The sequence below is a fragment of the Brachyhypopomus gauderio genome, unplaced genomic scaffold (assembly GCF_052324685.1).
Source record: "Brachyhypopomus gauderio isolate BG-103 unplaced genomic scaffold, BGAUD_0.2 sc43, whole genome shotgun sequence".
Lineage (NCBI taxonomy): Eukaryota > Metazoa > Chordata > Actinopteri > Gymnotiformes > Hypopomidae > Brachyhypopomus > Brachyhypopomus gauderio.
The window spans coordinates 2,135,648-2,147,619 of NW_027506869.1; the positions used below are offsets into that span (position 1 = coordinate 2,135,648).

Sequence of the window (11,972 nt, forward strand, 5' to 3'; positions counted from 1 at the left end):
AGTTATTTTCTGATGAGTCTGATACTCAGTGGAGACAATAATACGGTTTTCACCAGCACCGCCGCCTAACAACCAAGCGCAGTTCCGCCTCTCCCATCGACAGATGGCGGATTTATGTCGGGTCAGGATTCAGTCTTACTACCAACAGAGACGGTCCTCACCGAAATTCACTTTCAAGCAGACGCACATAATCCGCACTCGGAGCCGTTTTTAAAGGAGGTGTTGGATTAAGGTTCGTTTTCACGGTGTTTGCGGGTGGGTTTTCGTTGTCGTTATTCGTCCTGTCTCTTTAAACGGGAAGCCGCGCTCTTTCTGTCGGGCTCTGGATGTGAAGAGCTAGTGCGAGAAACCGGGTGTCTGGGGGGCTTAAAAGGACCGACGAAGGAGAGGATTTTAGGAATGGATGAAGTAGCCCTGACCTGTCCGAGTCTGAGATAACTCCGTTCAGATATCTAACACGACGGCGGGGTGAGTAACCGATTTGTTCACAGATTGTGCGCGCGCATCACCAAGGGCTCGTGTCGTTTAATCCCCACCGACCCTGTAATCCCGGGCACCGTCGGCCAGGACCTGTATTATCGATCACCGCACACAAACGGATATGTGATATCTAGCTACGTGATTGTTTTTGAATCTCTCTCTTCTGTACGAAAAACGGACGTTGATAGAGCAGTCCAGTAATGTTGCCTAAACCCAGATTAATAAATAATCTGTGTATTCAATCTGTCGGAGTGCGTAGTTGATGTGAGATTGTGACACCCTTTAGGTGAAAACCACAGTAGGAGAAAATGAATGCAATGCAAATACCAGTCACTAAACAGAAGCTCGCTCCAGTTCGCCTCTGGTTTGTGTTCTGGTTTGTGTTCGACCCAGATTAACGTGTCTAGTTGGGCTATCCCCACTAACAGGATACTGAACTGTTTCTTAACCGTCCAGTCCTGGATGCTTTAGGGACGGTCTCTTGTGAGAAAACGTTTCCTCTAAATGCACTATAATGTGAAATAAACAACCTTCAGTCCAACCACGTCAATTGAGTTAGACTACCAGAGTGAGGCGCACCACAGCCCAGCATCTATTGCCGTCTAAGTGAGGATTGATCATCTATTTATGGGGGAGAAGTATCGGAGAACCCTGTAGTCCCCGGGGTGAACTTAGGCTTCTAAAAATACTTTATCAGACAAAGACACGTTGACATTCAGATATGGCATGATTTTCAAAGGACACGTCGGGTGTAACGACGAAGCAAAGGAAAAGTAACGTTAGTCCAATGCAGGCTGAGAGATAATTACATTATTTACTACGTAAATCGGAATTTCAGCATACTGTAAGATTGGTATAAATACCGAGGTTATAGACACACATGTGATGCTGATGTGAACACACCGCAGGTCCTTTCCATGCAGATGTCGCAGCGTTTTCAAATGCGTCTGAAAATTGATGTAATTTCTACTTCCATTAAGGTGCAGATCGATTAGTAGAGAGGGTAGCTTCAGAAACAGCTCTCAGCACTCCCCTTGCTTTAAGCTGTGAACTGTCAACCCATTGCTCAAGTACAGAAGATTGATGCGGATATACCAGTGCGGCTGCCTCTGTCCAGATAGTGTGGATTTGGAATCGTCTCAAGATTCTCAGTGTGATGTTGTTATAATCTGTTTCATAAGGTGTTTAGGTTCGTGCTACGCTTCAGGAGGGACCGTACTGTCAGCGCACAAACGTTGAAGGCAAAATCAGCAAACATAAACGTTCTTGTGTCTGTAGCGGCAGGTAGCGGAAAGAATACCTTCACCGACAGACACCTGGACGAGCAAATGGAGGACAAGAGGAAGAAGAGGAGTCCCAAGGTGTCCCTCCCCCAACCGCCTCCTCCTCCGGTCAACCCACGCAAGCTGTCTGTCCTGCCGGCCAGCAAGAGTGCCACGTTCTCCCTGGGTTTCCCCCAGCCGCCCTCCCCTAAACCCCGGAACAAACACAAGCGCTCCGTGGGGGCCATGGGCACAGGCAAAGAAGTCCTGCTAGTACCCGCCGCCCCTCCGAAAGCCACGAGGTGTGTATCAGTCACCTCAGTAACAGCATGCAGTCCCCCCGGAAATCTTGGGATTATTGTGATTATTTAAAGTGGGTGGACATTCATACAGCGGATTAATTAAGCGTCGTTAATTAAGTGTCTGTTAAACATTGAGGCTCCTGATGATGCTCGAGGAAGCTCTTCTTCCTCGGGTGAATGGAAGCGTTTAAAGTGAATCAGTACTCCGTGCAGAGCGAGGAGTGATGTGGTGACCGTTGGTGTTTGTGCTGGTGTCGGCGATGACAGGCCTCACCGCGAGAAGCCCCGTGCGCCCCAGCCCACCGGCCCCAGCTGCGTGGCACAGGCGTCGTCATCATCGCCCCTCCAACACTCCTTCCTCACCGACGTCTCGGACGTGAGGGAGATGGAAGGCGGCCTGCTCAACTTGCTGAACGACTTCCACTCCGGGAAGCTGCAGGCCTTCGGTGAGAGACGCGGTTCGAATGAGGGCCACGGGAATTTGAAACGCTCGCTGTTGCGTGTTTGTTTGACAGGGTCTGTTTCTCAGTCTAATAAGTAAAAAAAATTGCACTTAATGAACTGAATGAACCAGGCCATAATAATTTAGCTGTTATTTCGATCCATATGCTGCTCGAACATCACGTGTGCCGTGGCCACCCACGTGTGCCCCCACGTGCGCCTCCCTTTCTCCTCAGGTAAAGTGTGTTCCTTCGAGCAGCTGGAGCACGTGAGGGAGATGCAGGAGAAGCTGGCACGTCTGCACTTCAGCCTGGACAGCCACGTGGAGGAGCTGTCTGAAGACCAGAGGAAGAACGCCTCCGACCGCAACCTGGAGCACCTGCTCACCAACGTGAGCTAAGAGTGCCCTGAAGCACACGCGCTCGGAAGAGCAGAGATGCAAAGACGTTTCGGCGCGATATGTGCTGCTTTTGCACGTGTGGTTTTAAAGACCCAACACACCCATATTTCAGATACAGCCAGCGCAGTGATTTATGGCCCTCTGCCACATAACAGTAGCTGCACCCTTGCCATAGATATTTTCAGTTTTGCAGATTTATACAGTAAATATGTCTTTCTATGCTCAAAGGTGTGTGTGCAACCAGTCTTTAGATTGCATTGTTAATAATTTGGCATTTGGTTCCTAGCCTTTTGTCCTGTGGTGTAGGTGGTATATGTGTGTTTGTGTGTGTGTGTGTGTGTGTGTGTGTGTGTGTGTGTGTGTGTGTGTGTTTTGGAATAACTTGAATTTAACACACTGGTGTGAAAAGCGCCCTCCCATCTTATTAAAGTCAAAAATAGCAGAGGGACTTGGTCACTATGGCAACAGCAGATCAGATTCAGGTGTTGGACTTCAACACTTTCCTACCGCCGAGGGAAATGACGTGTGTGTGGGTGTGTGTGTGTATGTGTGTGTGGGGGAACCAAAAGAGCAAATCTGGTGAAGTTAAAGCAAAAAACGTTTTTAATCCAATGTGGTCTTATTGATGGTGTTTCCTCTCTCCCTGCAGCTGGAGGAACTCAGCACATCCATGTATCCTCTTTGGCTAGCACAGCACGCCGTTGACCCACTCTGGGTTTCTGTTGGCATAAATCGATGCCTTCTGTGTATTCTCTCTCAGCGGTGCCTTTAAGACAGACCTAGCGTTCCTGTGCAAGTCTGAGGGCACTTGTAGCTCCCTTCCCGAAAGGTTTTTTTTTTTGGAAGTAATTTTTTGGTTCAGCGTCAGGCTTTAAAAGGGGAAAGGTTATGGGTCTCCTGAATGAAACAAATCGCAAGAACGCATGCTAACTTTAACGTGATTGCATGCTAGTGCCGTGAGTCGCCATTTTGAGATCCTTAATGCACTTTGTCCAGACAGAAGTTACACCTGGCAGAGAACCAGGACGTGCTCAAGCCTTCCGGACCCTGAGAAGAAGAGCAAACCCAACAGCGTGAGGGACCACCTGGAGATGCTGTTACCATGGCTACATCCCCTCTGGCTAGGCTAAAACCACAGCTTCTATGCCGAGCCCACGGCCCGACCCATAAAAGCAAGAATCTGCAGTGGACAATAGCTGGATCAACGTCACACAGCCCGCAGCCCTGGGCCTTCACACATTTGATGGTCTTTCAAGGAACCTGTCCGCTGTTACTGTACATCACTGCTACTGTTTAGCTGAACCATTAATTAAAGTGTGATGTACTTCATACAGTGTGTGACAGCATTGTCATGGTAGGTGAAAAAACTTGATTTCTCAGACTGGGATTAAGGTCATAATCACATTTCTTAACGAACATCTGATGAAGAGGTGCATTTCAGATCAGTAATCAGGATCAACAGAGCATGTAACTACTTGCTCTGAATTTTCCTGAATATCTGTACCAGAAACTACAAACGTCATTTGAACCACAGACAAAAAAACCCCCCACAAAAATCAACACATGCATATAAACACATCGGTCAGATTACTGACAGAATCTGCTTTCTTGCTATTCTCGGATATTTGTTAAGTGCATGTAAACACTTATTGTATGTACAGAGAATCAATCCATAGTTACCCAATTACTCAGCATATTACACTGTAACTAATGTTACAGTGAAAAGTTAGTGACCTAATGGTACCAGACCCACTGATGGGTTCCCCTTTGCCCTGGTGTGTCATGTACCGATTAGGTTAAAGTTCTGAAACTTCTCATTGACAAGCTATAAATTATACGTAGACTTGCTCAGGACTATTGTAGACGGACGACATTTCTAAGGTGCCTCTCCTACGTTTGTAGCGGAAAAACAAACAAACATATTTTAGTGTAAACCTTTTGGAACGGCCGCTTGGAAGATACATTGAGGTTTACTACCAAGTATGGAAAACTGATCTTGCTAGCGACTAATTGCTGACATGTATCAAAGTTTGTAGTAGCACTGTTTAATAGAGATGGATAGACATGTTACATGCTAGACAGCACACTGATTTTTATCCGTTTTCAAAGGCTTATTTGTCAAATAATGTTTTAGTAATGTTTGGAAGATGCTAAATGACAAGTCATCAGGCTTCTAGTTTGACTGTGTCCCCCAGTAACCTGTGTTAACCGTTTTCAACACAAGAAGCATAGCACCGTACAGTGGTCAGAGGTACTGGGTGGATTACATTTACACTGAACTCAGGTACTGTTTCATTAGACTTTCTGCTTTTATTAATAGGCTGAGCAAACTGTACAGTTAGCAGATTGTGAAGTTTCCAGGAAGTGATTATTAAGCTAGTAGATGTCAGCATGTCAGATATTACTGTTTGCCTTGAATGAGCTGGAAAGTAGTTGTCTACATCTCAGAATTAAATCTCACCAGGAGAACCTTGATACTGTGTTTTTTTTCCTTCTAACCCACAGTATGAAGATTTGGGCTTTTCTGTTTCTGGGAGATGTGGGATTTATGTCTATTGAAATCAAAGCTGTAATTTTCAATGTAAGCGAGGTTTAGAGGGGGGAGGGGATCTGTCCTGTTACTCCTCATGACTGAAGCACACTGAAAGCACATAGTACATGGGGCCTGAGAACAGCTACAGTTAGACATACAGGCTGTCTCTACCCTCGTTAAAGAGCCCATGGGCCTAATCGTTTGCGTGTGTTTTTGCAGAACCTGAGGTTTTATCCTCTTATTTGGATATTTTTCTTCATTCCAGCAAGAAAGAAAAAGATGATATTTCTCGCAGTTTAGAAAACAGACATAAACATAAGCAGGCCGTTCTGATTTAAATTTGCATTAAAGATTAATTAGACATTAGTTTCCATTAATGTCTTGTGCGTTGTTGTTTCTTTTATTCATAATACTATTTGTTTTGTATTCATATGCTTTGATTACCTCTAATAAAGTTAATTTAAACCAATTCATCTGCACTCTTTTGATCTTTGTTTGATGTTATTTTCAGCTAGATGGTCTCGTCCGCCTGAGTGAACCTGGCCAACTGGTGAAGCGTGTATACCGCTCCTGTGCACTAGAGGGCAGTACACACGCCTCAGTCAAACGTTACATGGCGCCGAGACTCGTTGCTATGTCAGCTTGCTAGCTAGAAAAACATTCTGCTTTTGTCAAAACGTGATGTTTCAACGCGATTAATGGATAGACAAGAATGGTTAAAACATCTTATATGCTTTCAGGTAAAATTATAACGTGCTGTGGTTTGTGGCTTTCATACCGCGAGATAATACAGCTAAAAGTTTTTTTTGTTAAGTCTTAATGCATTTTTAAATAGTAATGTATCCTTAATGTATGGTGTGTGGTGACTGGTTCTTGTGTGTTTTGAATAAATTCTGCCCCCTAGGCACGGTGTCGCGGATGTCTGACCCGGAAAGACCTGAAGTTGGTTCAGACTGAATTTGAAGACGTTGTTAAAGAACTGGAGGGCTGTTTGGACCATCTGAGCTGGAAGGGGACCCTCATACCCACACCAAACTTCACTGACAATGTCAGCTTGGTTTTAGTTAATTCTACTTTGATTTGAATCTAGTTAGCTTTATGCACAATGCACAAACTTTTCTGATATCAATATTCTACGCAGCTTCTGAAATTGATTAATAATAAGTGTTTATTGTCCTTTTCTGATTATTATCTTTATGGGACGTTGAGAAGTTAATGTTGTTCTTTATTCCTTGTTAATTAATGCACCAGGAAAGCACATTATACAAATATCGCCGGCCGAAGATACAAATGCGGGGTGAAGAGATACTAAATGAGCAGGTTGAAGAGAGTGAAAAATGTCTCTCTCACACTGTGGTGTTGGTGCCGGAGAGAGATGAGGAACCCTGTACCAGCCCACAGAGAGACCGCAGTCCGACCACTCTACCACCAGGGGGCGACAGAGATGGAGACTGGAGCTGTACAGCCGTGGAGATGAGCTGCAACAACTTACAGCTAAAAAGTGTGTAGTAGTGTTGGGTAATGGCCATCCCTTATATTAGTATAAATGTCAGCCATGTTTGGTGCTTTCACAATAAGCAGTTAAAAGTGTTGGCGTGTGTTCTATCTGCCAGGCCACCAGAGGCGCTGTCGAGTTCAAGATGTCGCACACACTCCTGAAGCTCTGAAGCAACACAGAAACACCCTGGCCATGGAGCTGCTATGGATCCAGCAGGCCATCGTGAGCAGAAAGAAAGTATGGACTAGATGCAAAATCTTTTAAAGTCAGATTAGACGTCACATGACTGCTGCGTCAATGTGGTCACAGCAGTACTTTGTCACTGGCAGCATATCCTGCAGTAAAAAGCAACCACTATATCACATAATCACATTTTATAAATTTTAAGGCATTCCTGTACATTCATATGTTGTCCTAGAATAAAACAGTTCACCAAAGTGATGCTTACAGCATTCTGGGAAATTGAGGCATGTAAATAATAAGTAAATAAATAAGAAGGTACTTAATTCTACATGAGAGGCTTTAGCAAGGGGCTGTGCTAATTGTAGTGGACTGTGAAGGACGTGTCATGGTTCCGTGCTGGTCTCTCTGACAGTATCTGACCCTGAGGCAGAAGATGGGAGTGACGTAGAGGCGGACAGAGGGAGTGTCAGAAGTGTCAGAAGTGAAGGAGCCAAGGATGCTGTGGAGATCCATTTGTCCTGCTGCTGAAAAGGATTCAGGAAGGACTTTTCAGGACCTTTTGCCTGGGCGGTCTTTACAATGTCCACTGTGTTACTGTGTGTGATACTGTGTGTGTTCAAGACATTTTTCTTCTGTGAAGATTCTTTCAATAAATTATTTCTTTTAGTATACTTGTGCAGAGTATTTCTTTTTACAGTTTCCAACTTTCTGAAATCTGTATTGCATGTATTAATTCATCTTGGATTGTGTTTGATTATGTGAAGATGGTGTTTGTTTTGGCTGGATGAAGTGTGTGACTGAATGTTTTGGTTTCCCAGACAAAGATTAGTCCCAAACTATATTTAAGAAGTATATTTAATTGTAATATACCACTGATATTTCAATGTAGTCCAATACAGGGTTAATCCACGTCCAAGAAACTGACCCCTGTACAACCCCTCACGCCAATTCATTTATTACTGTATCCCATGCTGTGGACGTGCTGTCCTTAGTGTAATGTGTTTTAGTAGGGTTGGAGGTCGGAGGTCACGAGGTCAAGGGATTTATGTTTTTTAAACCTATTGTTCTTTCTTTTGCTCTCTCTCCCCCACACACTGTCTCCCTGAACACCCCCCCCCCCCACCTTTTGTTGTTGCCTCTGATCACTGGCAATGCTACCATAGCAACCACGAAACACTTCAGTGTGTGTGCGTGAGAGACACGGGTAGCGTGAGCTGGTCTGGATCACTGCACTGCACACGGCAGCGTAAGAGCGGAGATCAGGCAACACAGCGGGCATCCCTGCTCTGATGACTCCCACCTGGACGTAGGGCTTTCCGGATGGTTTTAATCTCCTGTAAGTACCAGCACACAGTGGGTGTGTGGTCTGCAACGAGAGGGAATACAGTGTACATCATGGTGTATGGAGTCTTTGGCTGAAATGTGAAATCTGTTGCTGAAATGAGAAACTATCCATCAATGGCGATAAGGCGATCGGTGTTTGTGTTGTGTCGCATGTCTCCAACTGTCTTCGTCAATTCAGGCTGAGTGTGAATTAATGTCAAAGTGCACAGGTATAGACAATATTCAGAAACCGTGTAACTGTGTGTGTGTGGGTGTTACAGCTCAAAATCAGTTTTGCCTGGATCGGGGTCATGGCCTCAAATGGGACGAGCACTGTATTGCCCCCTGTGAAGAGTGTGGTGGTGTACAGGAATGGAGACCCGTTCTTCACAGGTCAGAGCTGTCATTTTCCCGAGGAGACCATTTTACTGTTTCCTGTATGTTTACTAAAATCTAGGATGGAGGATCTAGATATTAAGTTGATCAAAAAGCCAATTTGTATGTTTGAGTTGTATGGTTTCATACTTTGATGTATAACACAAAATAGAAAGTCAAACCAATCTCAACCAGCCACTCTAGTCTTCATTTGATTCTGGTCCAGGGAGGCGGTTTATTGTCAATCAGAAGCAGGTCTCCACCATGGAGGTCTTCCTGAACGACGTGACTCTCAGTATCGGAGCGCCGCTAGCCGTTCGGACTCTCTACACACCTCGTCACGGGCACCGTGTTCCCGACCTGGATCACCTCCAGCAGGGGGCGCAGTACGTGGCCGCAGGCTTCGAGCGGTTCAAGAAGCTGAAGTGAGTATGGCAACGTAGGCACGGCTAAGTGAGAAAAGTGTAAACAATAGCCCGATGGGCTCCTTCCCACAAACATATGCTAACACTCACCATTACTTGGAAACTAGGAAATATAAAGTGACGCAGTAAAGTAAAAAAAAAAAAAAAGCCTCAAATGACTTTCCAGTGGTAGTTTAGGGCTGTTTCCCTAATCCAGATGGAAGCGCTCAGAGGTGTTTAGTCTCTAATGTTTTGTAACACGGTGGCTCCACGTTGGCCTACACTGCTGACACCATTTGGTTTAAATGAGTCACGTATAAAAATAACTTTCTAAGCAAGACTTTAAGGGAGCAGAGTCACTCTCTCCTGACCTTTCATATTGAAACCAACAGTTACCTTTGAGAGAAAATAATTTATCATCATTCTCTCTCTCTCTCTCTCTCTCTCTCTCTCTCTCTCTCTCTCTCTCTCTCAGTTATCTGGGTGTGGGGATCAAGAGACCCCCTGTCAACAGGACAGGAGATCCTGCAGAGGTCAGCTTCTTTCTTGCAGTTTATTACACATTAATCTCTGCCACCTGGAATGCAGTTATTTCCCTTTACCCCCCGTCTGTCATCTCCTCCACATCTAGTCCGCCTCCATTAAAGAGACATAGAACACCCACGTTTAAAATACATGTGCAGGGTGCGCGAGTAACCAGCAGGTGGCAGTTTAGTCTCTCGATGGATCCAGGATGTGTGTTTGAGCAACACGAGTGATAGAAAAAGACGAAATATTGAGCTGAATCATTTACATTTGACCTTCAGGAGTTGCCGAGATATGACATATCTTTTGAAATACGGCAGTTATAAATTAGTTTAATTTTAAATTACTAGTAGCTTGAACCAGCTCTATTAAACAGTCCCCCTGCTGTGATGTTGTGGTGTTTCTGAGCAGTTGTCTGTTGCTTCAGTAGTCTATGGTTTGTGGTGGTGTGTTGTCTGGTGTTTCTCAGCAGTTTCTGGGCTGTGGTGTTGTGTTTCTGGATCGTGGGCTTGTGGTGCTTTGGGGCTGTGGTGTTTCTGTGTTGTGGTGTTTCTGGGCTGTGGTGTTTTTCTGGATCGTGGGTTTGTGGTGTTTCAGTGTGGTGTTTCTGGGCTGTGGTGTTGTAGTGTTTTTTGGGCTGTGGTGTTTCTGAACTGTTGTGTCCATTTTTCCTTTTTTCTCCACTGTGGTGTGTACTGCCAGTTTCTTTGTGTTGTGTTGCTGTGACTGCAACATTCTCCATGGTAGCAGATGAGGGTGAGCTCAGGATTAGCTCAGTCTTGGTCTTGTCAGGGCAAGTTACAACAAGAACCCAACCCAGTCTACATACCCCAATACAAGCTGACCTCAACTGGCCTTAAAAGAGGAGTAAGTGCTTTAATAGCTTGGTTGAAGGTTGAAGTGTAACCATTTCCTTGACTTTAATGACAGCTCTAACTTATACGTCAGCTACATGGTGGTGTTTTCTATACTTTAAAATACTTTAGCTCACGGCAACAACACTGACCTTGTGACATAATGGAATTTCCAATTACCTTGGTGATTACAGTAGATGTTTTATGAGTGTTGACTCCTTTAGTGTGTGTGTGTGTTTTAGCTGCACCAGACAGTGGTCTAGTTTACCCCTGTGGGTCATGCCATGTCAAATCAACCAAAATTTACATTGACCATCTCAGAATCCCTTCAAACTTTCCCCATTTGTAGGCAGATATGTTTCATGGAAACATCCAAAGTATTTCTGTTCCATGTTCAATATTTCAAGAGTTACAGCCGTTTTTGTAAACCCCCCCCCCCCCCCCCCCCATGCATCTTTTGCGAAAGTGGCTAAATAGCAATATTTGAATGTGAATATCTCTAAAATTATTACAGCTAGAAGGCTGATTTTTTCCCCTATGTTTAGAAACTTGTATACTTGTAATTTTTGTACTTTCTGGTGCTGTAAGTTGTGTTGTGTCAATAGAAAAAATTCCCAAAGTTGGAAAAAAATCAACTAAGAGTCATTTTTACCTGTCATTATCTCATGGATGGAGTAGAAGAAGGCTGATGGAGATATAGATATTCACATTCAAATATTGCTATTTAGCCACTTTCGCAAAAGATGCGTGGGGGGGGGGGGTTTACAAAAACGGCTGTAACTCTTGAAATATTGAACATGGAACAGAAATACTATGGATGTTTCCATGAAACATATCTGCCTACAAATGGGGAAAGTTTGAAGGGATTCTGAGATGGTCAATGTAAATTTTGGTTGATTTGACATGGCCCCTGTGTGTTTACCCCTGTGTGTTTAATCAAGTGCTTTAACACTGTGTGTTTGCTCCTGTGTGTTTACCCCTGTGCTGTTTTACCACTTACACAGGCTAAAGTGCCCAGCAGGCCAAATGTGTCTGCAAAATGGAGGAAGGTTATCACTCTGCCCTGTATAATATAGTGAGTAGCACAACTCAGCATACACACACACCCACACACATACACACATATATACAGAACACATTCAGTATTGTATTATTCAGTGAATAGCACAACGCACATATACACACACATAGCCATGCATAGCACTGTATTATACAGTGAGTGCTGTGTATCAGCACCTTCACACACTCACCTACCCACCCATACATCTGCGCACACACACAGATTCACACGCACACGCACACAGACCCGTGTTGGCGCTGTGCAGTGTGTTCAGGAACGGCGATGTTCTCAGTGCCGCCATGCGCTTCATCATCCCACGCAACATGCAGAAG

General features: G+C 44.6%; 2 protein-coding genes across 5 annotated transcripts in view; both read left to right on the plus strand.

Annotated features, from left to right (window-relative positions):
• The first annotated feature begins 40 nt into the window (after positions 1-40).
• Positions 41-7,768, plus strand: ccdc28b (coiled-coil domain containing 28B). Of its 3 annotated transcripts, none has more exons than XM_076985713.1 (6): positions 41-232; positions 1,759-2,044; positions 2,312-2,490; positions 2,722-2,876; positions 3,535-3,557; positions 3,882-6,090. In XM_076985713.1, the coding sequence occupies exons 2-6, from the start codon at positions 1,809-1,811 to the stop codon at positions 3,934-3,936; spliced, it is 648 nt and encodes a 215-aa protein (XP_076841828.1). In that variant the 5' UTR covers positions 41-232; positions 1,759-1,808; the 3' UTR covers positions 3,937-6,090. The 3 variants fall into 3 exon arrangements, with proteins under 3 accessions (XP_076841828.1, XP_076841827.1, XP_076841829.1); XM_076985712.1 differs by having other exon boundaries at positions 43-468; positions 3,882-6,089; XM_076985714.1 differs by lacking the exons at positions 41-232; positions 1,759-2,044; positions 2,312-2,490; positions 2,722-2,876 and adding exons at positions 6,323-6,466; positions 6,670-6,919; positions 7,032-7,153; positions 7,512-7,768 and having other exon boundaries at positions 2,886-3,557; positions 3,882-6,158.
• Positions 7,769-8,281: 513 nt separating this feature from the next.
• Positions 8,282-11,972, plus strand: part of dcdc2b (doublecortin domain containing 2B) — a 71,695-nt gene continuing 68,004 nt past the window's right edge. Inside the window, exons 1-6 of one of the 2 annotated variants that reach the window (XM_076985704.1) lie at positions 8,282-8,435; positions 8,704-8,815; positions 9,024-9,222; positions 9,677-9,734; positions 11,585-11,655; positions 11,906-11,972. The exon at positions 11,906-11,972 is cut by the window's right edge and continues 65 nt beyond it. In XM_076985704.1, the coding sequence (XP_076841819.1) occupies positions 8,734-8,815; positions 9,024-9,222; positions 9,677-9,734; positions 11,585-11,655; positions 11,906-11,972 (477 nt within the window). In that variant the 5' untranslated portion in view covers positions 8,282-8,435; positions 8,704-8,733. Of the gene's footprint in view, positions 8,436-8,703; positions 8,816-9,023; positions 9,223-9,676; positions 9,735-10,059; positions 10,594-11,584; positions 11,656-11,905 lie in introns of those variants that run through there. The other variant, XM_076985705.1, reaches the window with a different exon arrangement.

Excerpts from the sequence above, each read along its gene's own strand:
- ccdc28b (XM_076985713.1), top strand. The coding sequence starts at position 1,809 with ATGGAGGACAAGAGGAAGAAGAGGAGTCCCAAGGTGTCCCTCCCCCAA. Across the intron at positions 2,491-2,721 it reads CGGGAAGCTGCAGGCCTTCG|GTAAAGTGTGTTCCTTCGAG; the intron begins GTGAGAGACGCG and ends CTTTCTCCTCAG. Across the intron at positions 3,558-3,881 it reads GAGGAACTCAGCACATCCAT|ACAGAAGTTACACCTGGCAG; the intron begins GTATCCTCTTTG and ends CACTTTGTCCAG.